This window comes from Lagopus leucura, unplaced genomic scaffold (assembly GCF_019238085.1).
Source record: "Lagopus leucura isolate 7727_CA_CO unplaced genomic scaffold, USGS_WTPT01 Super-Scaffold_100004, whole genome shotgun sequence".
In the NCBI taxonomy this organism is placed as follows: Eukaryota; Metazoa; Chordata; class Aves; order Galliformes; family Phasianidae; genus Lagopus; species Lagopus leucura.
In genome coordinates, this window is record NW_024962264.1 from 36,283,493 (window position 1) to 36,310,473 (window position 26,981).

At 36.7% G+C, this 26,981-nt stretch overlaps 1 protein-coding gene across 15 annotated transcripts in view; it reads left to right on the forward strand.

Annotated features, from left to right (window-relative positions):
* Positions 1 to 26,981, forward strand: part of CAMK2D (calcium/calmodulin dependent protein kinase II delta) — a 158,815-nt gene that overhangs the window by 77,087 nt on the left and 54,747 nt on the right. For all 15 annotated transcript variants that reach the window (XM_042872079.1, XM_042872084.1, XM_042872085.1 and 12 more), the window contains exons 4-6: positions 13,583 to 13,637; positions 22,550 to 22,615; positions 25,327 to 25,399. In XM_042872079.1, coding sequence (XP_042728013.1) covers positions 13,583 to 13,637; positions 22,550 to 22,615; positions 25,327 to 25,399 — 194 coding nt within the window. The remainder of the gene's footprint in view (positions 1 to 13,582; positions 13,638 to 22,549; positions 22,616 to 25,326; positions 25,400 to 26,981) is intronic.

Genomic DNA, 26,981 nt, shown 5'->3' on the forward strand with positions numbered 1-26,981 from the left:
TCTTCATAGTCCATTTATATTTTCTAATAAAAGGAATAGTAAAGTTTTCATTCCAGAAGCTTCTTTCCCAGTTTAAAGGAAAATTAATATAACAAAAAAAGTAACTACATTCAACTATTTTGTGCACGGTCTCTAACATGCATTAATGTATATTTAAGGCCAGAGTCTAGACCTTCTTTGTACCCGGATCCCAACAATAGCCTGGAGCTAAACCAGAGTACTGTGCTGCTACATGCTTGCTACATCTCAAAAATCATTTGTTCCCAAGGGTTGGACAGAACTCCTCCCTGTTCACATTGGTGCGTGAACTGTCTGTTGCCTCTTCCTCTCAAATGTTTGTCTTGACTGAGGGGGAGAAAGACCACAGCATATTTTCATTTCAAAGATCAGGCAGGGAGCTGTTTTATATAGGGGTTAGGCTGCAGTTCCCATGAGGTTTTTCTTTCTTTCCCTGTAAATACCAATCAAGCATGTGGCCTTTGCCTGGAAGTGGTTTATTCCAGAACATCTGCTGCAACCTTTCCCTGCTGCTGGAAAGGGCTGCTTCATGGCCAGTACTGGGACCAGCAGAGGGATGGCAGTGGAACTTCAGTGAAGGAATTCCAGTATGCCTGTTCTCTTTCCACTAATACAGTAGTGTTTTAGCAACAAAATTCAGAACAAAATTCAGAATTTAGAACAAAATTCAGAAAGGTATAACTGGAATTGTCTTTCCTTTGTCCCATTTTCTAGCTCCCCATCACAGTGGATTAGTGGACTTGTAGGTCGTGTGGCATGCGGACAGGGCCAGGCCACTGGCCTAGGCAGAGGCTGGAGGAGGCCTGGCATTTGTCTGAGTGAGCAGAGACACTAAGCCCCAGCAGCAGCAGGCACAGTCTCCTGAGGAGCCAAGGGCAAGGCTATGAAGGCTTTTTGTCAGTATATGCATACATGAGCACATGAGCACATTAGCATATGCATGCTAATTAAGAAATATGACTAGGAGAATGAAGTCATACACAATGCCAGTAATCCAAAAAGTGTGCTCTTCTTTGGGAAGCATTGCATGCAATGAGAAGTTCCTGTTGTTAACCAGAGACTTATTTCCAATGAGGTACTTTAGTTACAACTGGATAATAAATCTGCCTGGATGCTTTGACCACAAGGATTGGGGATTTCTTTCCATAGGGATAATGAATCTTCCTTACTTACAAAAGCTGTTTTTCAGAGGAGTTTTTATGTTCACAAATGTGAAATAAAAATGCACCTTTGTATGCATGATGAACACTTAGCATTAGAAGCTACTGAAAGACACTAAGTCGTTGGCTTATTTATCTGTAGGGTCTTTGCAAGGTTGTATGTACAGAAATTAGAGGAGAGTCTGTCCCTACAAAGGCAGTGGGCACACATGTTCTTTTGAGTAACTTCAGGGGGTTTTAAAAAACGTGAATACCTGAGTTATTGTCTTCTTTGGCTGACTACAGTACTACAACTTTGTGTAATGGTGAATAAACAGGGAGTGATAAGGGATGTTAGCTGTTGTCGAAGGTCTGCGTTAATATTGGTATCCACCAGAACACACGCTTAGGAGCACTGGAGTGTAAAAGTACAACATGAAAAAATGAGGTTGCCTGCAAAATTTCTCAAGAAATGTAGTCTATGTGGAAGAGAATTCTACAAGTATTTACATGTGCGTCTTTGTATATTTGATTTGTATTATGTTCAGGTTCTTAAAGTAATTAACTGCTTTGATATAATGAAGTGTAATGCTTTCTATGAACTGCTTTACCACAATTAGGAAGGAATTTAATACTTTCATAAATAAAATGCATATTCAATCAAATAATGAAAGATCAGCTTTTTATGATGTTACATGGTCATTTATTAAGTTTCTTTTGAATATAATTTGTTTACAAATTTCCTCTTTACCAAAGTTTATCGGTCAAATTCCCCCAAAATGACTGGGATGTTTTTCTAATTTGACTTGAGAAATTTTTTCAAATCTTTTTTTTTTTTTTTATTTTTCAAAATATATTTGCTTTACATAGCAAAAAGCTTAATTTGTCAAAAATCTGAAAATACTTCCTCAACAAAATGGATGTTTGCATTTCAAATTCGGTAGTTGATATTTTTCATTTCTGTAGGCTGAAAATTATTTTCTTTCTATTCTCTTTCTTTAATAGTAAAATAAAAAATTCTGTTTACATTGGGGGAAGAAGTGGGCTGGAATGTCAAGTTTTTAGTTAGTCTTCAGGGAGGGAGAGGTGAGTAATGCTTGTTCTTGCATCGCTAATTCAGTTCATGTACATTTGCAGGCAGTTTCCAACAATAAGACAATGCATTTAAATATATTTCATCAGACTGTAGAGGATGTTCTTCAGCCCTGCAGCATTTCCAGGCTTTTAAAAAGTTTGTGCAGTACAATCTGAAAGATGTTTGTGGAAAGAATGGCTGCATTCTTTTGTTATCTCTAACTTCTAGAATGACTCATTTTAAGTTTTAAAATTTGCAAGTCCCTTCTAAAGCATTGTGGAACAAAAAATAATGACCACATATAAATACATAATTGTCAGTGTTCGCTCTGGTCAAATCAATAGTTCAGATTAGTTACAAATATTCTTTTGTTAAGATAGTCATATAGGATTGGTCACCAAAATCAAGTTGCATACAAGAACTGAACTATTGCTCTGTTATTTAAAAAAAAAAAAAAAGTAAAAAGAAAAAAGAAAAAATTAGTATCTGACATAAATATCAGGACTATCTTTTATCTTTCCTTATTCTACAAGCTAGCATGATTCTTCAAATGAAATACTTTTTTAAGATAGCTTGAATACAGGTGTCATCCTTTTTTTGTTTCACTTGATGCATCTTGAAATGGGTACAAATTATGGAGAAACTGATGAAGAAGAAGAGATTCTTTTAGAAATGTAGAATTTCTGTTTTGTTTGCATGCTTTCTAATTTTTAAAAATATTACAGTAACTGGATACAATCTTATTTTTTATGTATTTCTGATAAACTTTTAAGGTTGAGAAAAGCTAAAAATGAAAAGTTTCAGAAAATTTAGTTACGGTAATTGTCGCTTCTGACTGAAATAACCTAGCCTAGGTTTTCTGAAAGTGTTACTAAAGGTGCCTTAAATACAGTGCTAATTGCTTTGAAAACATTGTCTGAAACTGCCTGGTGTGTGCTTTTGCTTTCTTAGGAGAGGTTCTGGTGGAGCAGGTGACGTTTCTTTGGTGCGTTACTTCCTGACTCAGGCCACAGCATTACAATTTTCTGCTTTTCTTTTTGTTTAAAATAGTGAAAGCAAGGGACTTTGTTTTCGTAAGTTGACGCCTTTAAATGCCTTGGGGCCTAGTTGTCATTATAGGGGAGCATTTAAAAAATAAACATTGTTCTCTCAGTGATCGTTATGTAAATTGTTTATATGTGTGTGTTTAATGTGCTTTAAAGGAGAAAAAAAACTGTAGTCTGCTCAATGATTACAACATTGCAACTGCAACATCCAATTTTATAAGATTATGTAGCATTGGTATCGATCTGTTTTCAATGTTGGGCAGTGCAGTTAATATTTGAAAGGACGTAGCAGCCAGACAATTGTTTAACTCTTAGGTTTAATTATCTAATAGTTAATTAATTATTAGGTAACACTTAGGTTTAATTATCTTATGATGCATCCAGTTGTAAGCTGGCTACATTTGGCAAAAGTATATCTCAAAAGGATACAGAATTTTGTTTCCAGCAGAAGTCAACTGTTTTTGCTTCTCCAATTAGGATGTTACACGTGGTATGCTGAGCAAATTTCATCCAGTTTTTCAGTTGATCTCTCATGTCAGCACAGTTTCTTGAATTACTGAAATGATCTTCATCGCTCTTCATAAGGAATCTTGGCAACTGATGAGCTTCACAACCATTCTGGCAGTTTCAGAATAAGTGGTCTATTAGGCAGACCTCCTCTACCATGAGAACTAGGTCCTTACTTTAGAAAAATTAAACAAATTGCATTCCCTCCATTAAGCTACGATGAGTGGTTTTCAGAACTTGTTAATTTTAAGTAATGCAACATCTCTATGTTATGGCCTTTCCTATTATTATTTAACACTCCATGAAATTTGTGCAGATTGTCATAGTTCCTCTTCTTGATGTATAAATGAATGTTAAAATGGTTAAAAAATGTTAGTGCTTAAAGCATCAACACTGACAGCTGAGGCATCAGTTTGCTCTTAGCGAAAATTTATGTCAGGCTTGCTTTTAAGCCAGGCAGCTATCCTCATATGACTCACATTGATGACATTTGTAAGGCCTTTTGTTTTGTTATAAAATTCTTGTTAAACTTAACAAAATTGGGGATTTAACAGCAAAGAGGAATTAGCTCAACCAGAAGTATAGGATTTCTAATAAATGAAGTGATTTTATGTTAAATAAAAACATGAAGATACTTCTGTACATGTTAGTACACTTTTTTTTTAACAGCTGTATGCAGTTTTTGTATTTTGATATGAATAATTAAAGATGTGTGATTCTAGCTGTTCCTGTCAACTTTTAAGGATAAAAAATATGATTCCACAGTACTCTTTTATGTATGTCCACCTATGCATACACACATAAAGGCACACATTCTTGTGTTAGGAGACACTGAAAAGGAACAGAAATCTGTAGGTTGAAGAAAGAAGTGGCAGGGTTATTGCAACTGCTCTTCTTGGAGACTTCCAAGTTTCAGGCTGCTCTTTGCAGTTTTCTTATTGGTTACTTTTATTTGAGATGTTTAATTTTTACTATGTGACTTTGGGGCTGAATCAGATTCTGGATTTAAGTTTCTTTTGTTGGTATGCTAAACCATGCATAGAACCTGCACCTTGAAGGTCTTTCTGTGCTTATACATCAGTTGGCATGACTTGACAAGCTGCTTTATTTTTTTTAGGCAGCTAAAAGAGGCTCAGTAAGCCTCTTCTTACACTAAAACATTCTTCCCTTTTCTCTCACTTTTCCCATAACGTGTACGTTACAGTGTGTTGACATGTTTAACCTGTAAGCCTTGATCCTGCAGGAATGAATTAAGAGTTTCTCACCATGACAAAAGAGTTGGCAATTGAAGGCCATCTGCTTTGACACTGGTACCTCGATTTTATTGCACTTCAAAAATTTGCCTTTTATCTGCTTTGGGAAATAGGTTTTTTATCTTCTGTATAGCAAAATTGAAAGTTATAGGTTTGACAAACTGACTTGCAAGCATGCATTAGACTTGAGGGGTTTATAACAAAGGCAGTGAGTCTAAATATTTCTGGCATTTAGTCAGAATACAGAAGTTTATTGTCTAAGGTCCTTGGTGTGAGGGTTTTAGTTGCAAATGAGTACTTGTAAAATACATGCAATTTTGTTCATACTGATTAACACTTACTGTTACAGTACATGGGAAAAAATGCAGTCTTTCCAAATACTAAGTTGCCTAATTTTTCCATTACATATCATTATGTCAGTACATACTCAGATTAACAGTTTGAATTTTTTCCCTTCAAGTTCCTGATCCTAAATATCAGTGAACTTGCACTGTAATAAAAAATGGTTTATCTTTTGAATGAATTTAGAAGCTGTTAACTTACATTCACTGTTACAAAATGTGTAGTTGTTTAAAGAACACACCGCTGACTTGCAAAAAGCCGTTTAATAATAGTAAGTAATACAGTGTACCACTTGTGTATTTAACAGCATGGGGGAGGGTTATTTCTTAGATACACACATATTGCTGTTCAACGTCTTTCAGAAATGATCTACCCTTGAGCTTTCCTATAATACTACTCTTAACGGATAAACCCTTAAATATTTCAGATTGTTAGGTAATGGCTCTTACTAATCTTTGCTAAGTTCTTTTTACTATAACTGAAAGGATTTATTGTAGAGGGCCCCTGGCTTTCATGGTCTCGGAAGAATAGTATTCTTCATGATGAAGCTGAACAATCTCAGCTGTAACAGTACTGCCCAAATTTCTGACTCTGTGAGCTTCTGAGAGGTGAGCAAGGGAAAAAGGACACTGCTGCATGCAGAGGAGTGCTGCCTAGAGCCAAGTGGTCTGTGACTTTGACGTCCATCATTCTGTACGTTAGTAGATGACAGAGGACGTGTGCTCCACACATTGCCAACTCTTTCATTCCATACAGACTCTTCTGAGTCATTTTTCAGCTGCTAGCCACCTGATATGGGTATTGGACCTTGGTCTGTCAGTGGTCGCAGAGGTTTAGTGCAGAGTACTTGAGTATTTATCCAGCTTGCTTAGGTTGGACTGATACTTATTACTAGTTATTTTCACAGGAATATCAAAGCTGACCATGTAGGCAGGACAAACAGGAGCTGTAGCCATAGCAGTGACTGCAGTATACACTTAGGCATATTTTTTTGTATTGAATTTAATGTCTGCAGGCTATAGTTGTGACATGTGTTGCATGCCAGTGATCTAAGGAGTTTTGGTTGCTCACCAGACATTATTCATACAATGCATCAAAAGAGAGGAGGTAGTGACAGTGATTAAAAAAAAAAAAAAATCTATGGCATTGAGGTAAAGAGTGTGAGGCTGCAGTGAAGGTTGCCTGATTGTTATTGTTTTTTGCAAAAACATTATCAGACGATAAGTGTACACAGTAACAATCCTGAGCAGCAGTTCAGAAGCTTTTGTATCTGCAGATCTGCTCCTATCTGCAATTCTGTGGTCATCACGTTTAGTTTGGGAACTGTGGATCTAAACTGAAGTCTATTGGATTAATCTAGATCTTGATCTCAGTTCTTGGCACTGCTGACTTGGCAGACTTGTGCACTGACATCTGTGTGAGTTTCTAATTAAGTTCTAGCCATCACTTTATTTTCGTTCCCTTGTCCCCCTGAGTTTATTTGATGGAATAGGAGAGGTGACAAGGGTGACTTTCCAGGAAGATCTGAGCCCTAACAGTAGTCAGCAAGTACAGATCTTTCACTTCTCAGCAAAGCAGTTTTGCTGAGTGAGAAGCTTATTTTGTCAGATATGAGAAAGCAGAAAATACTAATAGACAAGTGTTTTGGAATAGAAAACCTAGTGGTTCAGATATTAGCAATAAATATGTCTGGGTACACCTTTCATGAATGAGGTATAGTTTTTTTGTTTTACCTCTATTTCCAAGCGCAGGAACTTACCCCATATGCAGTAGCAGACAGTACCAGTTCTCAGAAAAAAAGTTAAATAAAGTCATTCCATTAAATTCATTTCATTAAATAGTTCATTTTAAAAAGCGGTTGGTTTTTTTTCTGATGATAATGACTGCATAAGATTTGCATAAAGATTTTTAATGCATTTTTGGAAACATGTCAGGAAAGCACATCTGTCCTTTGTTTTACTCTTCTTGCAGGAAGACAGGAGCTTGAGGAAACCGTGGGTCTCAGTATATAAGACAATCTTTTTGTGCCTCTCAAACCCATCTGAAACTTGTATTACTGACAAATGAACCCCATAACTTTCAGACAGTGCAGTAGTTCAACAGAGTTATGGGTTTGATGCTTCTTAGAGTCCGTGGATCTTCATCTTTTAGCAGCAAAGGGAAAGTAATTGTCTTTAACTATATTACTATTAACTACACTGCCTCTTTCCATGCTCTGTTAATAAACAAGTGAGTTTGCATTGCAGAAGTCTTTAAGAAGTGGCAGGTTGACAATTCCCTGTACAGTCATGCAGGTGCTGTGCTGTTCATGAGCTGTAACTTCTGTTTCATGGAGGTTTGTCAAATATTTTCTCTCAGTGATGTGAGCTAAATGAGACGAATAGATTGATTTTTGGTTATTATACTATGGAGTACTCTGTGTAACAGACACAAAATATTATGGTTGAGCACGAGTTCTATAAATCAGATTTTTACTTTTCAATCTGATTGGACCTTATCCAAACTAATGGATAAATACATAACTAATAAAGCCAAAATAAGCTCTCCGTTAAATTAATAAAACGATAATCACAGAATGGCATTTAAAAACTGTTTCAGATTAAAATAAGTGAAGAAGCCAGAGGGAAATAATCCCAATCTTTTATTTGTTTATAGTATTTCTCCAATAGAGCTGTGTGCTCCCTCAGTTCCTCTCAGGTATTTCAAGTTTCTGAAGAGCAAAAACTTAGTTGTCAGAAGTGGGAGGAAAAGAAAAAAAAATCCTGTGTTCTTTCAGCCATATAATATGGCTGTTCATGATAGTACTCATGAAGCACTCAGGGATTATCCAACTCTAGTTGATAATGATTAGATGATGTAGCTGTAATCATTTCAAAAAAGATAAATGGAAACGTTTTCTGCTGTTGATTGCTTTTAGTGACTCTGGAGGAATTGCAGTGTGGGTTACAGATGGGAGTTCTTAGATGTGATGAATAATCTTCATAATTGAGTCCTTAGATGTGATGAATAATCTTCGTAATTGTTGCCTCTTGCTTTGTCGTGCTTGAATCCTGCTTGCTAACGTGTGTGCAAAGAACTGGATATGTTAGAAATAGATACACAAATGCTTTCTGTAGTGAATCACTTCTCAGACTTTGTGAATAACTTCTCAGATTGTCACCACCACATCTCTTGTCTTCTCCAGTGCAAAGCTGACTTGGGGGCTGCCTGCAGGCAGAGTGCAGTGCCAAGATCTGGGCCGCGTTGCATTTGCCTCTGTGCAGTTGTGCACCCTCTACTCCAGATTGTCAGGCTCGCTTATCTGCACCATGGATTTTTCTTGGTTGCCCATTCTTATTTGCAATTTCCATTCAGCAGATTTACTGACAAAAAACTGTATTTGAACTGACTGAAGAATTCAACAAAGGCACTTGCCAAAAGACAGTTTTTGATCTTTTCTGGCAGCCTCAACTTGTTTTGCTTTTCAGAGACAATCACAGGCATGTGATCCTGATTCAGAGGTTTTGTCCTGTCTCACTCCTATGAGTCAGATGGGAGGAAAGAAAAAAAAAAAGATCATTGAAGAAGAAATCTCTGTGGACATGTCAGGCTACAGCTTGATGAGTAATAAAATAGCCTCGCCAGCCTGAGAAAATGCATAGTTCATAATCTCAAAACCCAATCCTTTTCTAGTCAGAGGGGAACTACAGGTCTGACATGACACTGAACGAAGAAAAGGCCATTTACACAAGTGCATGATGAAGAGAGTGCACCTCCTGTTTCAAGCAGGAGGGAAAGTTCTAGAAACCCATTCCCACAATGCCACACTGGTCTACCTAGTAGCAAAAGTATGACAGATGCTTCTATCCAAGATAAAACTTGTACTGTTGACTTCAGGGTCACAATTTTTAATCTGTGCTTTCATGAATGTAAGTCCATGTTGCCTTTGTTTTTACCCAGGAAGCTTTTTCATATAGGCATGTTATAAATTAATTCTCTTAAGAATGCAGTGATAATTAAAGAAATACAGTCTGCTTCAGCTGATTATCTGAAATTCCATGCTGTAGCAGTGGAAGAAGTGAAATATGAAAATTGTGTGTATATGAATATATAGGCTGCTGACTATTCTGCGGCTGCAAGCTCAAGGCTGTTTTGATACCAAAGTAGTATCTTAGAAGTACATTTCTTTTTTAAATTATAGGAAGCAATGCTTTTTGTAATGTCTTTAGAGAATTGAAACATTCAGGTTGATTTAAATGTTTCAGATCTCTTTGAAAAAGCAGTTGGTAGCAAATATCTTGCCTAGAGAGAAGTATTTGGTATTTCTGAATAGCTGTACGTGGTGTGGGAAATCAAATATGAAGGCTTCTGTGTGTCTGAATAGAGGGCTTTCAGCAAGCAACAAGGAGAGGGTTGCTATAATGACACAAAGTGTTCACTGAAAAACTATGGTTGAAGTTCTTAGCCATTTCAGTTGCTATCAAAATATATAATTTTCTATGTATTAATTTTAAATAGATACAAAATGTGCTAGCTGGATTTTTTTAGGTGATTTTACTAAGTTCACTGTTTTAGGTTGGTATTGCATTGCTGTGACATAATCAAGAGACTGTACCAACTCCCATCGCTAACTTCTGAGCACTACTCATCAATAGTATTTTTGACACTGCTGTTTGAAGTACACTACTCAAAAGCCAAATGTTTTTTGTGGTTTCAATTCTGAATTAGAAGTTTCAGGTTACTGTTCTAGGCAAGTACTTGGTTTTCATCCCACATTTGGTTTGCTTTAAAAAGCAGACATTTGGGGATGTTGAAATTTGAACTTGAAGAACTCAATTGAAAATAAAGGTTAAAAAAATGACACAAATAAATAGCATGTGATGAGTGATATTCCCTAGAGTTATTTAGAAATGCACTGGTACAAAGAACTGGAAGATTTCTATTTCTTGCTGCTACTGCACTGTTATTTGATTAGTCGTACTTACACTTTTGGCACGCTCCAGTTTTTCAATCAATTATATTTCATACAAGTTGACATTTACACTGAGTGATCTGATATTCTAATCTGCGTGTCCCTCTAATGTCTATAAATATGGTATGTTTTACTGCAGTAGCAATGCACTACCTTAGCCTTTCATGCTTGAGGCTCGCTACTTTGTAAAAACTGAGACAAATCTAGAATACAGAACCAGATTCTGATTCAGACCTACTTGGCTTTTGTGAATCATCACGAGCTGAGAGGAGCAAGTCAGCCAAAAATTAGTCGTTTTGTCAGTGTTGTGTAAACACAAGATGTTTCCCTGGGCCAAGTATTATTAAGTAAAAAGATCATGTTTATTTCACTTTGTTTTAAATGTCATACATTGTATGAAAACCAAATAACATATGAAGCTACCTTATAGGGAAATCTAAAAATAATTTTGCTGTACTTTCTTAATTAGCTCAGTTTTGAACACAAAGTGATTTTAGAGTATCTTGATTTTTTTATTTGGTTCTGTAAGCAATGATGCTTTGGATTGAGGTACTGACAGAGCTTCTTTATAATGAGGGACAATTAGCTTTGGGAATTGCAATTTTCTTTAAAGCAACTAAAAGAAACCACACATTAATTCATAGTTCTACTTAGTTTTTTTAATTGAAAATGAAGGTTTGACAACTGACTTGTAGTGCATTCATAGAGAAAAATAAAAGTGTAAGTACATAGGCATATTGTCAACGGTTTACAACAATCATGCACAATTTTAATCTTACTGGAATGCTGTGAGTGTGTAAGCTATGACTAGCACTGTAATGAGTGTTTCCTGGACATCACGTCTTTCTGCTTCTGGCAAGTCCACTCTTAAGTTTTTCAGGAAATCACTCTTCAAAACGATACAACAAGAGGCAGTTGGCTTACTGAGCTGTCCTATCCCCAAGCACTCATTCCTTTACTCTTCATGACTATCCTTGCTGTCTGTAGTTCTGGCCAAGGACCAGCAGCCAGGAGATTGTGTAGTCTCTTCATTTTAGTCTTTCAACTATACTGTTGGCTGCCACTGTGGAAATTGAGCATTCATTGACAGGCATCAATTTGCAAGTAGATTTATCTCTGCACAGCTCTAAACCATTCACGTGGTTGAAGTGGATGACAGTTAAGAAGATCAGAGGGAAATAGATACATACATGATAGAAATATGAGTGGGAATATAGCACATTCCCTTTTAGAAACCATTTAGAAGTGTCAGTTTAGAGACAGATAGCAATGGAGTCAGTAAAGTTTGATGCAGCTGGTTATTTATTTACTTACTTAGTAGCAGGAAAATGCATCTTCCTTACAGAAGTCAGCCAGACTTTCAATCAGAGCTTGCTTTCTTCTCAGACTGATTCAATTTGTAATTGCATTGGCTTTAGCTTCCTCTTTGTTTCATATCCATATCCCCATTTCCAGGTTTCCAGCTGGCACACCGTTCACCTCAGTTCATTTCAGATGAATTGCGAGTGAATTCTTTCCTCATATTTTTTTTCCTCTGAGCATCTTCACATACATCTAGTTTTAGAATTTGAAGGTTTTATATATATTTTGTTTGTCTGCTTTCATAAATGAATGTATAACTTCTTAAAACTAAGGTCAATATTTAATACCATGTTTTCAATGGATATGAGTAAGCCTGTATGAATAAGTTTGCTATTATCAAAATCTCTTTCTACACTGATCTTTTCCCTTCCCTTCCCTTCCCTTCCCTTCCCTTCCCTTCCCTTCCCTTCCCTTCCCTTCCCTTCCCTTCCCTTCCCTTCCCTTCCCTTCCCTTCCCTTCCCTTCCCTTCCCTTTCCTTTTTGTCTCCCATGCACTGGTGCACAGACATCTCACCGAGAAAATACACTGCTGGTTTACACTGTGTGTGGAATCAGTATTTTATGGATTCTTCTGCTTTTTTTTTTTTTTTTTCTTTTTTTTCATGAGTGTGTTGTTATTTTACTTAAGGAGTCTCAGTAGGGAATGTTGTTCTTGGAGACTATTCTTAAAGATATGGCATGCATATAGTTGTTACCTAGTTGGCCTTACTGGCTAAGGAAGGGATGAGCAGGTGGATTTGGTATTTGTGTGTTTTTTTAAGGGAGTGTAAATAACATTCACACTAGGTTGCTTCTTTTTTTTTTTTTTTTCACCTTCAAGCGTGGTACGTTCCTAACAAAGAAGAATATGTTTCCAGGGAACAGAAAACTGATTTTTAAAGGGAGGGTGCACTGTATTTCTAAGCAGTTGCAGATGACTGCATTAAGGTATAATTAATTAGTCTGGTTAGTTTACACAGACAAATATTTGAATTGACTATTTTATCTGGACTAAAATTTAAGGCATATAATTTAAATTTAGATTAAGATAAATGTTAGACAAAAAAAAAAAAAGCAAACTAGACACTACTGGCAGTGATTTTAAGTTCCTTTTCAATGATTAGCTAAAGAATTGTGAGCTATGAACTGAATGTGTACTTCTGATTTCCATTTTTTAATAGTCCAACACTTTCAGCAAAGATGACGCTTTCTCTTTCAAAATCAACACCTATTGTCTGATGACAGAATTTGTTAATATAGCCCTTAAAGTTTGTGATTGTGCTGAAACAGATAGCTAATTGACGCGCTTTTTTTATTGGTATTTGTTTCATTTTGTTTTGTTAACAATGTCTGGGATGTAATGCTGTTGGGAAAACAGCTGTATGAGATTAAGAATACTATTTTAAGATAAAAGTCCAGTGACTGGGTACTCCTGCATATGCTATTTGAAAGACTGATTGGAGGTTCTGCTTAGGAAGAAGTTAGGAAAATATCACTGCAATAGATTTAGATGAAGTCTGACTGTGCTTTTTAGTATTTGTTTAGCCATCATTCAGCATGAAGGGCAAAGGTAAAGTACGCTGTGTGTGGTTTGTGTCTTATGTATCTATATATGTAGGAATTGATTGGAAATGACTGCAGCATTCTGTGGTAGCATGACAAAAGCAGAGCACCTTTAAAAGTAGCTGCATATACGGTCTTACAACATCATTGTTTAACTCATCTTGTGAGAAAGATGATTCTTAGGGTAAAGAATTTAAATAAAAACAAATGAGCAAAAAATGCACCACAAAATAAACAGATGAGAACATATACATAGATGTAGAATACCAGCAGTTCCCAAAAATTGAAGTCAGACATGAAAGACATGGAAAAGATGACTGGTTTTTATCTTTTTTCCCCTTCAATAGTGCGGCTTCATGACAGCATATCAGAAGAGGGATTCCATTACTTAGTCTTTGACTTGTAAGTATGTCTTTTACATGTGTTTACCATGCTGGGGATGTGGTGTTCAAAATTCTTAGATGTAAATACAAACTCACAAGACAAATGTGCAGGTTTGGTACAATGAATTGAACAAATAAATATGAACAGCTAGAAGGATGGTAACATTTGCATGTGTAAAAGCTGATTTCTAAGTGTCACTGTAAGAATTCCATGTTAAAGCTTTCAAATAAGTATAGATGCTGTTGAATTGTATTTTAATATTAAATTTAGATATGTAATTAAAATTTGCATGATACCTGTCAAAGCTGAACCAATGCACAATTCAGAAAAAATAATTCACAGCAAGCTGGTGATAAACATAAGCAAGTGGAGTAGTAGAAAATACTCATTGCTGCATTGAAAGGTGAGCCTAATTTCCCTAATGAGAAAAAAGACTACATCAGTAGTTTATTACTGATTTATGTTTTACTGAAATAGAAAACTAGTTTCATTTTGACTCTGTTCAGAATGAAATATACCCAGCATACAGAAAGAATTTTCTTTTTTATTTCTCATCTTACTCCACAAATTTGAATCCTATGAGCTGTTGGGATGTTGTGGGAGTATAGGAGGGGAGAGTAGCTTGTTTCTTCCAGGTAATCCTGTTTAGTAAAAGGAGTGTTTGACAACATAAACCTACATGTAGCAGACTCTAAACTTAGAAGCAGACACACTAATATTCTTTTCTGTTCATGTGAAAAGCTACTGCTTTTGGTTCTGCATATGGGCAAACACAAACACAAATAGTTGGGAATTTTCTTGCAAAACTGACATATTTAAGTAATTTTTTTTCTTTTCAATTGCATATTTTTCCAGGGCAGCTTACAGGTGTCACAAATTCTTCCTCCTCTTTCTTCTACTAAGAACTTTCTTAGGCCCAACATGTTTTTTCCTGGTTGAAATAAGAATACACTGTTGTGTTTGAAATATGAAATAGCTCATTTCAGGGCATACAAACAAAAAAAAAAATTATATTCATGTTAGGCAAGTTAGAACCCAGATCCTCCTCAGTCAGTAGCTTTTATGTTCATGTTACATTTGTTTTATTTTATGACAATTTTTTTTTAAAGGAATATTTGACAGAATCACAGAATTGTAGGAGCTGGAAGGGACCTCCATAGATCATTGAGTCCAACCCCCATGCAAAGCAGCCCCCCTATAGCAGGCTACAGAAGTAGGCGTCCAGGAAGGTCTTGAATGTCTCCAGAGAAGGAGAATCCACAACCTCCGTGGGCAGCCTGTTCCAGTGCTCCAGAACTTCCTATGCTCATGTCTATGGCCATTTCCCCTTGTCCTGTCCCCACAGACCACTGAAAAGACGTTGGCAGTGTCTCTTTGACTCCCACACTTAAGATATTCATAAGATAAGATTATTAATAAGATCACATCTTACTCTTCTTTTCTCAAGGCTGAACAGACCCAGGTCGCTCAGCCTTTCCTCATAAGAGAGATGCTCCAGGCACTTTATCATCTTCATGGCCCTCCGCTGGACTCTTTCCAGGAGATCCCTGTCTTTTGTGTACTGGGGAGCCCAGAACTGGATACAGTACTCCAGGTGAGGCCTGACCAGGGCAGAGTAGAGGGGGAGGATCACTTCCCTTGACCTGCTGGCCATACTCCTTTTAATGCATGCACCTCAGGATACCATTGGCCTTCTTGGCTACCCGGGCACACTGCTGGCTCATGGGCCAATGTGTCACCCACTAGGAGAGGACTTCTTCAAGACCTTCAAAACTTTTAGACTAGCAATACAAAAATATTAAGTACATGGTCTGTCTGCAGTGAAGGCCTTCAGGGTTTGGTATTCTGATCTAAAGTGAGCACAACAGGAACTTATATCTGATTTGCATATATTGCAGGTAAGCATTCCAACTGTTGGTGTAGAAGCAGTTCTAGGGCATAATGTGCATTCTTGTTTTTTGACACGTACTTTTTTTTTTTCTTTTAAAGTAAGGGCTACAAATGATTATTTATTTATTTATTTGTAGGATTGGTAAAATATTCTTAATTCTGAACATTTTCAAGAAATATACATAGAATTTCTAGTTCTGGGAGCAGTCTCCTTTTTGTAAACTGGTGGCATCTTAGTTTTGTACTGTATTAGTGTAATGTTAATGTGGCCTACTGTAATTGCACTTAGAGTACCTTTACATTAACTTATGTATCTGATATCAGCTAAGTACTGTATTGCCAAAAACAAACAAACAAACAAAAAGATTGTGTATCAAATATTCTGCACTGGGCTGAAACTTCCTTTACTTCAGTGTCAGTTCCGTCCAGGACAAACAGAGATAGATTCATACATCTGCTGTTCATCTAGAGCAGTCCATACGTTTGTTTTTTCAGCCTCTTCAAACAAGGATGGCTTTAACATATATGTACAGCTTTTTACGTTTGGATTTTTTTTAATCAAAGTGAATTATTTTTGCAAAGGCAAAACGTCTAAATGGTAAAGGTGGTAACTGTACTTACTGGTAGTATCTTTGGAAAAACTACCTCTTCCATTCTTGAACTTTGCCTCATTGCCAAAGATGGGTTTTCATAGTTCATTTTACATTCAAACTAAGAAATTGCTGCTTTGTTACTTAACAATACTATTGATTATTGAAACTACTTCTTTTTACTACAGTTATAAATATATAGTTGAGTGGCTTGTTTAAATGAGCATAAAAGAGCTGCTATATTGACTTCTTAATATGAAGGCCAAGTTCATACTTTTATTTATTTATTTTTCCTGCTGAAGCTCAATTGTAGTATAACACTGTCACTCCACCCACACGTGCTATCATGTTTTTATCTTAATGATTTCTTTCAGACTGTGTGGGATTTGCTGCTACAGTTTCCTGAGAAATCTCCCTTAACCTGCATCCCACATAAAGTGCAGAGGAAGAGATCTTTTTCTGCAAATAGAAAAAAAGATCACTGTCACATTCTATTTTGAATTTCTAATGATTCTTGTAAATAAATGTCATAGAGATGTCTGAAGGAGAAGCCTGCTGCTTTGCTTGTGTACCTTTGTGATTATTCTACTTTCATATGGAGAGAAAAAAAGTGATTAAGGTACCTTGTTATAGGCTTGCATTTGGCTGAAGAGTTCTAATTGCAAAATGGGAAGGTGGAAGTCTTTTAAAATCCTTGTGGAATCTGGACAATTAACATTTAATGAAATGCTTTCTGCTAGAAGGAATGCTTCTTTTATTGGCAGCACTGAGATGTTCCTGTAAGAAGCGCTGCTTATGAGAGAATTAGCTGTCCTGAAGTATTGATGTGCCATATATAATTCTTTTGGTTGCTGACTCACTCTGAATATACAATTGAAATATGCAAATGGTCATTTAATTTTGGAGTATGGGTGCTATTTTGTACTTTACTGGGCAAATTAGAAAAATGTCTCCTTGGTGTCATGACCAAGGAACAGTCATTTTACTGATCTATTAACATTATTCTTCCATATTAAAGAAAATTAAAAAAGAAAAAAAGTTAACCAGGGCAGCCTTCTGTGATACTTCTCCCAAGCAAAGTACTTGCACCAGTTAATTTTCTACAAATAGGTAAAGTGATTTCTGATAATAAGGTGTGCATAATAAAATTAGTAATGGACTTTATAACATTTCTTACTCCTCTTCCTCTAATGGTTAGGACAACTGTAGTTAGGATTTGTGTCTCTTAATCAACCCATTTCAGTAGCTAAGCATACAGAAGATTGTTTTCAGTATTAATAATGTTTTCAGTATTAATAATGTTACATGAGTTCAAATCCAACCAATTCTGTCAGATGCAGTATCTCAATGGAAACAGCTGTAGCACTTGAAGACTCTTTTGTGCAAGTCAATGAAATTCTCTTTTCTCAGTGTCTCTCATTTTAATGCACTTGCTGAGATATAACAATTGGCACATTTAGAATCCTGGCATTGCTGTTGAATTCCAAGTGGAGGGACTGCAATGTGTAGAAGGAAGAAAAAATGGCTAGTTGCAGAACAATCTGCCTAGATAAGTGCCTGAAACTTTGTGTCACAGATAAACAAAAAAAAAAAAACTAAAGATGCATGCTGTCATTTTTATAGGACTGTTTCCCCCCACCTTTATTATGCAGCTTAAGAAATGAGAAAGAGCCTATACAATCATGAAGACTTTTTCATTTTTTCATATTTAGAAGTTTTCCTTACCAACTGATTATGGCATATGAAGTAAATATTCTTTTATGCATTGCTGTGAATGTTTCCAAAAGGGAAAATGTGGTATTCAATATTCTAAATGTGGTAACGTTTTTCAGTTATTGTAGAAAGACAAGTCCAAAAGGTTTTGGAATAGAGCAGTTAAAAACTGCCTCTTACACATCTTTGGAGATTAAATAGAAATAGCATCCTTTGTATATGCAGTGCATGCCTCTCAGTGGCTCTTCCAAAAGATATTCCTGGTGCAGACAGCCTTCCTGTTTCTGCATGGTGCTTGCACTACTATTGTTTAAACAAATCCATATGTTTTATTTGTTACCTTTTTAGTATGCTTTAAAATTACACAAGAACAAGAAGAATTTGAGAGCCAGTGGCTTTTAGTTGTACCCTAGAGGATACTGAAACCTGTATCATGATTATCTTGATGTGAGCTACCACCTCATCATTTACATTGTATTTTAATTTTGGGAGGAGAAAATAGGTTGGCTGCTGCTCGTGTAGCTTTCTAGTGTAGGATCAAAATTAGCTGGTTTTTTTTTTTTTTGTATGTTCATTTTTTTACTTCTTTTTTCTTTACAATCCTCATTTATATTGTATACAGTCTGTCTGGAAATACTTGAAAATCTAGCTTTACCGATAGTTTGCTTCTAATTTATGTATTGTAGACTAAGATCTGTGTATCAGGCATTTTTTTCCTGAATGGCACAATATATCAGTTTTTAATTATTTTAGTCTAGAAAAGAAAGTACTTTACAGAAGTAGTAGTCAAACTATAAATAAATCCCATTTTGATATCCTTTTGTAATTTAATTTTAGAGATCAGCCTAAGTATTTCTGTTGATAAGCAACACCTCCAAGAGTTCTCATTTCAGCACACCTCTCCATGTAAGGCAATTCAATGCTCTTACTGGTAACAGAGCACTATCACTGAGCCATGCATTCTCCAAAAAGCACATCATACTTTCATTTCAGGTCATGGCCTTTGCTAGGCTACAAAAACCTCATCATGGAGGACCTCTTGTAATTGTGTAGTTTATGCTGGTTAACACAGGTCTTTCACTAGTCATCGTGTTTTGTAATTGTAAATGCAGGGCAAAAAAAACTACTTTGCAAAAAGATGTCTAGTAAGTAGTAAAATGCTTTGAAACTGCTTTGGTATTAAACTGTTATGCAGTATAAAGAGAAGGCTGTTGGTAATGTTGGTTGCGTTTCTTATTTACACAATCAGTGAAAAACATAGGTTGATAAGAATCCCTAGAGGTTATCTGGTCTAACCACCTTTCTTGAACCAGGTCCAACTGAATCATGTTTCTCAGGGATTTGTTGAGGTTGGAACATCTTCAAACATGGAAATTTGGCAACCTCTTTGAGCAATATGTGCATCACAAAAAAAATAAACAGGAGAAAAAATTCCTTTTATCTATTTAGTACTTCTCTTGTTCCACTGTATCTGTTGCCTTTCCTGCTGTCTCGGCATACCCATCCATTACAGAGTTGTAGACAGCAATGAGATCTCTTCTGAAGTTTCTCATTTTAATAGTTCACTTAGTCACTCATTGTACAGTTCATGCTCCAACTCTAACCACCTTCGTTGCCTTCCCTTACACTCAATTCAGAACATCAGTATCAGCTGTATACTGCGAATGACAAAAGGGAGGATTTGTGGGTCTCATGAGCCCAGTGCAAAGGAAGACACAGTTTTTAGTATGGTACAGTTGACTTCTAGACTTCTTGACTTCTAGAAGAGCAAATGGCTTGCTCATGTTCAATTAGAAAAGATTATTAACACTGCTGTGAAGAATTTCTCTGAGCCAGAGTCTCAGAAGACACACGTATGTTCTGGTGTCTCTTAGTCCCCTGTACTACCTACCTTTGTTATAGCCATTTAGCTATCTTCTGAGAATTACTCTTAATGTATGACAGCAGTGATAGCATGACTACTTGTTTTCTTGTCAGTTGAATTCCCCTCCTCTGTTCTTGCTTTCATTTTTTTCATCGTTTAATAATGGTTATGAATGCCAAGCAAATGTTTTGTGTCAGCAAATAAGAGTGTTTAGTGCTCTCAAGAAGCATCAGTTTGGTGTTCTATCCAACTGAAACTTGCTTTGATGACAAAAGCTTTTGCTTTTCTTTTTTGGCTTGGATCAAAAATGACTGTTTTAGGGAAGAATAACATCAAAGAATCCTTTGTTTTTGCATTCATCACAAAGTGAGAATTATTATTGTTTACCAGAACTGTGGTAGAGAAACATATATGCAGAACAGAGATATCGAAGACTGTCAAAATATGCATCAATTAAGCATTTTGTATTAGAGCAACCAAAGTGTTTTGGGAAGGTAGAAGGCAAAGGAAAGAGAGTTTGAATTAGAGAACCTTCTGTTTTTATCTCTTCCAGATTTTTTTGCAGACTTTTGCACAAAATAGCATAGTTACCTGGTAGTGATTATCTTCCAAAGTCAATAAGTTGTGAACTCAAAAAAAGGATGATGTAACTCAAATGTAAATGGAAACACAAAAACAAGTTTTTAACTGGCTTTCTCAAAGAAAGAGATTGTGTTACTGGTTGAGTGAGTGCCTTTTGTCATCATCTAAGTAGCAGATCTAAGAGGAACTGTTAGTATATCAAGTTGCAAATGAATGCTTTGTTTCTGAAGATTCCAAATTTACTTACTTTTAATTTCCTAATTATATTAGACTTAATTGTATTCAATAAAGGCATTCATTGTTGTTTAGATTTTTAAGCATTTTAATCTTTAAATATCTTATAGCCTACTCTAGCTTTTAACTTTGGACCTTCATTCTGAGGTAACAATGTGCTGCTATATGAAAGTTCACTACATTCATAAATAGGCATGAAATACAAACACTGATCATCCACGTAGGAACTACTGATGTTGGCCTATCAGTAGAATCAAAGTTTTGGAAAGCATGAATCAGATTGACTCATGCATTCTGCTCAGAGGTGCTTTGTTTAGGCTATGCACGAGGGTACTCCACTTTGTGGATTTGCAGGGTTTGCATCGGTTTTCAACAGTTCAGCATAACACCTTAAGTATACAAAGATTTGCATTTATCTGTGAAAGCATTCCAGTGCATTCTATAAAAGAAAAATCATAGAATCATTAAGGTTGGAAAAGACTAAGATCATCTAGCCCAGCCATCAACCCATCACCACTTTGCCCACTAAACCACGTCCCTTTTCTTGAATGCCTCTGGGGATGGTGACTCCACCACTTGTCTGGACAGCCTGTTCCAATACTTCGCCACTCTTTCAGAGAAGAACTTTTTCTTAATATCCAGCCTGAACCTCCCCTGGTGCAACTTAAAACCAATACCTCTTGTCCTATCACTAGTTACCTGAGAGAAGAGGATGACCCCTGGAGTAAGAGTATAGTACTGGAAAGGTCTTCCTGTTTCTGAGTCCAGTTAACACAGGCAGACAAATGTATGATTTTATTTAAAAGCTCATAAATCTTCATCTTAAAAACAGAGCAGCTGTCTCTTCTACTTTAACTAAACCATTTTCATTATGCCAGTTCACCAATTGCTACTAAACCTCTCCTGATTTCAAGCTTGTATTTATTCAGATACAATGTGCTTACTTAGTGTTGTACCAATACTGCTCCTTATAACTAGCTTTTATAGAGAGAATGGTTTATGCTTTTTGTTTTTATTATTCATTTTTAGTCTTAAAATATTTTTTTGCCAAGCTTAGCTGACTTTCCTTTGGCAGGATGAGTAAGTGAATGGATAGCCTATTAGCAATTTTCCATTCATATTGCTGTTTTAATTCCCATTTCTGAACATGGCAGAACTGTGTATGATATATGAGGAAAGGTTTTACTGTTGTTTGTAGGGATAGCTGTTACCCTACTTTAAATGCATTCTAAGCAGCATCCTGCTAGTGACTCATTCTGGGCTGTCATCTTTCATTTATAACAACACGTGTTTTTTTTTTCTTAGCCACGTCCTAGTATTAAGCTATTGGTTATACAGTGAAATCCTGAATACATAAGCACGCACAGTTCCCTCCGTTACTAATTCTCTATCTCATATACTTCTTTTGCACTACTAATGCCTCTAACTAACTTACTTTAAGTGGCAATTTCACTAAAGCATTCTTGACAAAGACAAAAGACAACTGAAAATATTTTATGGAAAGAAATGCCAATTAACTGATTATTACACTATATAGTACACTACTACTTTTGACACTTTCCCTCCAGCTCAGAAATTCTTTTTCTAACCAAAGTACAAAAGCCAAACTGATCTGGTACATGTGTAAAACCTCTGTTCTGTTTCAATCTATACTTCCCTTTTTAGTATTATTATATCCTTTCTTATGTCTAATTTACGTTGCAGTTCTCAGCTTATCCTGGGCTGTTCTGAACTTAAGCCACAATCTTGTCTTCTGGACAGTTCCCCTATATTCACATAGTTTTACTGCTTGCTTTTGATACACTTAACTGATATATTCCAAATAATTGCTGCTCTTTGCTTTTATTTTCCAGTTATGATTGCTCTTCCACTGCTGCTGATGTAATCATGTAATTTGTCCAACCTACCAATTTAGTCCCTTCACTTTGCAGGTCAAAATCTCTTTCATTTCTATACAAATATTTCAGTTATTCCTTTCTGACTTCTCTCTATCAAGCTACGTTTAAGATATGTCTTCTCTTCTGAAATCCCCTTTCCTGTCTTACTTTTTCTAACAGAGTCACTGGAGGTGAATTGTTTGAAGATATAGTTGCAAGAGAGTATTACAGTGAAGCAGATGCCAGGTAAGTAATGTGTTTTTCTGATGTTGTCTTTAGTGTACCAGTACAAGTATAGGTACTTAAATATCTCATGGTGTTTGGCATCAGTTAGACTAGCAGAGTCTGTGAGACTCTTGGATTTCTCCTAGAGTTCTCTTACACCTGGGAAGAGGCAGTTTGGGGTCTTGAGCTCAAGACTGTGTGGTGATGATCACACAAGATTTGATGTCTGCTGGCCTGCAAAAGCTCAAATTAAATCTCAGTTTGATAAATCTTTGGAAACTAGTGATTTGGATTAAAAACATTATCCAGTTTTCCCTTCTGCAAACTGGACATAATATTTCAGCAATCTGATGGCTCTTATATTTGCTGATTAAAATTTGAATATATGTTGGTCTTAAAAGAATACTACATTAAGTATCGTTTTTTTCTAGGTTCAGAAGTCCTAATTTGCTTTTCATATTTAAACTTTTTTTTTGTTGTGTTTCATCAATAAGCAATTATACTGTGTATCTCATTGTCTGAGCTCAGATTTGAAATCTCTAGTAATTTGCTGCAAGTGCTTGTTGAAAAACTTGAATAAATGGCAGATTATCATAATTTGCATGCTGGCATAAAACATCAGGCTATTTTTCCATCTCAGAATCTAGTTGTCCTCATACAGTAATGAATCTTAAATATTTCTATGCAATAATGAATTTCAAACTTTGTGGTCAGTTGCTTTTTTTAAAAGGAAGAAATGTCCTACAACTAAATTTTACACAGAAAATCTAATTCAGACTAAATTTGAAGAATCATCATAGTTTTCTGCTTTCATAGCCACACACCACCACTGATATACATTTTGCACAGTTAAATAGGCACAGTTAGATTTCTTTATATTTGGAATTAGTAGATAACTGGAAAACATTAAGTATCCCTAATAATAATAATAATAATAATAATAAGGAACAAACAAGAAGTTAGGCAAAATATTAGGAAGCTTTCCCTGTTCAATACTCTGACTAATTTCTGGGGGAATGGTAAGAAACATCAGTATTGTAAACATTTAAATGTAGAACAAAACATGGCAGAACATAGAGTAGAAGAGCAAACAGGATTAGTAGTTTACTTGGGTGGAAGAAGAAGAGCTATGTTTAAAGAAAATTTTGGTGATTTTTGCCTGCTGTGATTCAGGCAAAGTTTATAATATTGATGCCAAAGACCATTATATGGTGCCATTGTGTGTTTTAAGATAATTGTGATTTGAAAGTGAAAACTGCAGTGATTTTTTTCTGTTCTAGAGTTATTGCATATTGGAAGGGCTGTGCTTATGTATATATTGGAGATATATATACGCATTTATATATTTAGTAAAACTTGATCAAATGAATGAAATTTCTATTAATTTTGTATCTTTATTTTTATATATATATATATATACTTGTGTGTATATATATATATTTATATATATAGTGCATATGTGCCTGTATGTCTGTGAGTGTGTGTATGCCTTAGAAATAGTTAATGGACTTTTTAGATACATATCCTAGGATTTTAATATTGGTCTGCTCCTGCAAGCCCTTACTCATGCAAGTAGTCTTTACTCATATGAGCAATCTAGTTCAGCAAGTTGTGAGCTATTTGCATAAGAAATGGTTTTCAGGTTTGGACTCCAGTTACTGATTTATGACCATTCCTTCTGAATTCCATGGCCAAAACATTTTGGATGAACCAAATCAAATCTCTGGCCCATTACTACAGTTTATTTCTTACAGTCACTGACTTCTGCCACAAGGATGTCTTAAAAAAACGAAAATTCATGAGCTCTTGTAGTGCTGAAAAACATCTTAAAAAGTTGCAGTGCTGTAAAAGATGAATATATTAGTTGTGCTTTTTGGCATTGTACGCTGGCCAAAACTTGCAAACCTGGACATGAAAAAATAGGTGCTCTTTTGTTTAAATAGCCAAAACAAAATGCCTGTCTCTATTTTTAATGTGGATTTCCATTTCATGAGCGACTCTTTACTAAACTATTGCTTGACAATTAAAAAAAATTTAAAATGAAAATGCATGCCACCTTTTAGAATGACTTAGCTATTTATTCTGATAATAGTTTTTAAGAAACCATTAGATTCACAATGAGAAATGCCTTGCTTTCCCTTAATTTTGACTTCTTGTTTCATTTTGTTTTTCATTTCATTTTTTGAACGTATTCTTGCTTCAGCACTTGTGTAACGTTAACTTCATTGTGAAAATGTTCAACAAATATAAGAGATATCACCAAATAATTTATTGTCTCTAGTTTGTTTTTCTAGTAGCAGTTTTTGGAAGCTGGAGAAAGTTTCCATACTGCTGAATGAAAATACAATCTAATGATTCTGTAATTCTAACAGGTGTTTTATGTTCCATGTGAAGTGTCTTTTTTGGTTTGGTCCTTTTGACTTTGTTCTTGCGGTTTTTGTTTTTTGTTTTTTGCTGTTGTTTTCTTGTTTGTTTGTTTGTTTTGGTTTTTTTTTTTTGCTTTCTTTTCTTCTTCTTCTTCTTCTTTTTTTTTTTTTTAATGTTTTAGAGCTAGAAATATCTCAGTTTTTAGCATTGTTTTGCTCCAGTTCAGTGTACAATCAAGATTTGTCAGGAGATGTAAAACTGTTTTTGTTCTTTATAATTTTTTAAGTTTAGTTTTATTTTGTATTCAATGTGATTATGTGCCTTTAAAATGTTCTCCCTTCCATTCTGCCCTTGTATCTTTGCAGTCATTGTATACAGCAGATTCTAGAAAGTGTTAATCATTGTCATCTAAATGGCATAGTTCACAGAGACCTGAAGGTCAGTATCTGGTGCCCATCAAATGGATAAAGAATTTTGTTTCTTTCTGCTGGGCAGGGGCAGGGGGTGGGTTGGCTGCAATGTTCCCTTGCCTATCCTACTCACTCCAAACAGCTAGACCGACAAATAATGCATGATGCCTCTTTCCAGTTTGCAAGTCTACAGGCCTAATATACATCATGGCACAAGGGGGAATGGTTGCCAAAAACCTGTCTCTTCCCACGGCTCTGGATTTGTCCTATGCTGTCAAACGTGTCTGGTACTTTATTGAGGCTGTCCGTGTATCGCTGTGCACGCCCATGGAGGTGAACGTTGGCTGTGATGTATGTCAGCTTGCAGATTGACACGACAATGCGCTGAGCCCGGGGTTGCAGTGGCAGAACAGCCGGTCGCACACTGCTGCTTTAGAGTATGACGAACCCTCAGGCAAGTGATGCTAATTGCTGGCAAAATTGGACAGAGAGAAGTTAATGATTTACCTAAAACACCTGGCCTCCAACGGTTTCTATCTCAGCGGCTGCTATTTGTAAGGCCTTAGTAAATGAACAGGAAAATGTACAGACGAGCTCCAGTCTTTGCTGTGATCTCACCAAATTGGCCAAATCCGCGCGCTTTTGCGAAAACATTGCTTTTGAACAGGAAACCTGAAATTTAAAAAGTCCAAAGAAAGCAGAGCGAGCCAAGGGAGGCACGTCTCGGAGGTCGGCCCTGTGCTGCCGCGGCGGAGCCTGAGGCCGTCGTGCTCTGAGCGGCGGGCGGCGCGGGGCGGTACGCGCGGAGCCGAGCGGTGCGGAACGGAACGGTGGGGGAGAGCGGCGCCCCCAGCCCGGCCCGCACGGCCCCGCGCTGCCTGCCCCTCGTCGCCGCCCCGACGCCTGGCTGCGGGCGTGCGGGCGGCCGGTGCACGCTTTAACTAACACGCGCCCCTGGTGTTTGCATGCAGTCATTGCATTCAGCAGATCCTGGAGGCTGTGCTCCACTGCCATCAGATGGGCGTAGTCCATCGCGACCTCAAGGTGAGTGCTGCTGCCCCGCCTAGCCCTCCCCAGCCGGAGCCTCTGCCCGGCGGCGTGCGCCGTGAGGCAGCGGAGAACAGCGAACTAACTCACAGCCGCGAGATCTGGAAATTTAAACCTTTTCCTTTTTACTTTCATTGTTTCGCTGAGCCTCTAGCGCTCGCTGGAGGAAATCCGCAGTGGCTTGCCTGTCACGAGCTAATACCTAGCTGAGCCCCGGGAACTTGGACATCCAAGTCCACCATCCTCTGCTCAGTACCAGGGAAAACAGTAGTTACTTTCCAAGCATTTGACATATGTAGTGAATACACAGTCTTTCAGAGCTTTTGGGGCATCCAGAGCTGTCTCTCATCAACATAAAGTGGACACTGTCAGTTTGCACTTCACACACGTTAGTGAGAAAAGGCCAGCTGCTGTGAGACTGCTGGCACAGAAATGTCTCTCCTTCGGATGTGTGTGCTATAGAAAGTCTCTAGAAAGCTGGAAATTTTACGGCATTTCCACCGTGACGGTCCTACCTGATGAATATTTACTTAGCATTGGAATAGTAGCCTTTGAAAGAAAAC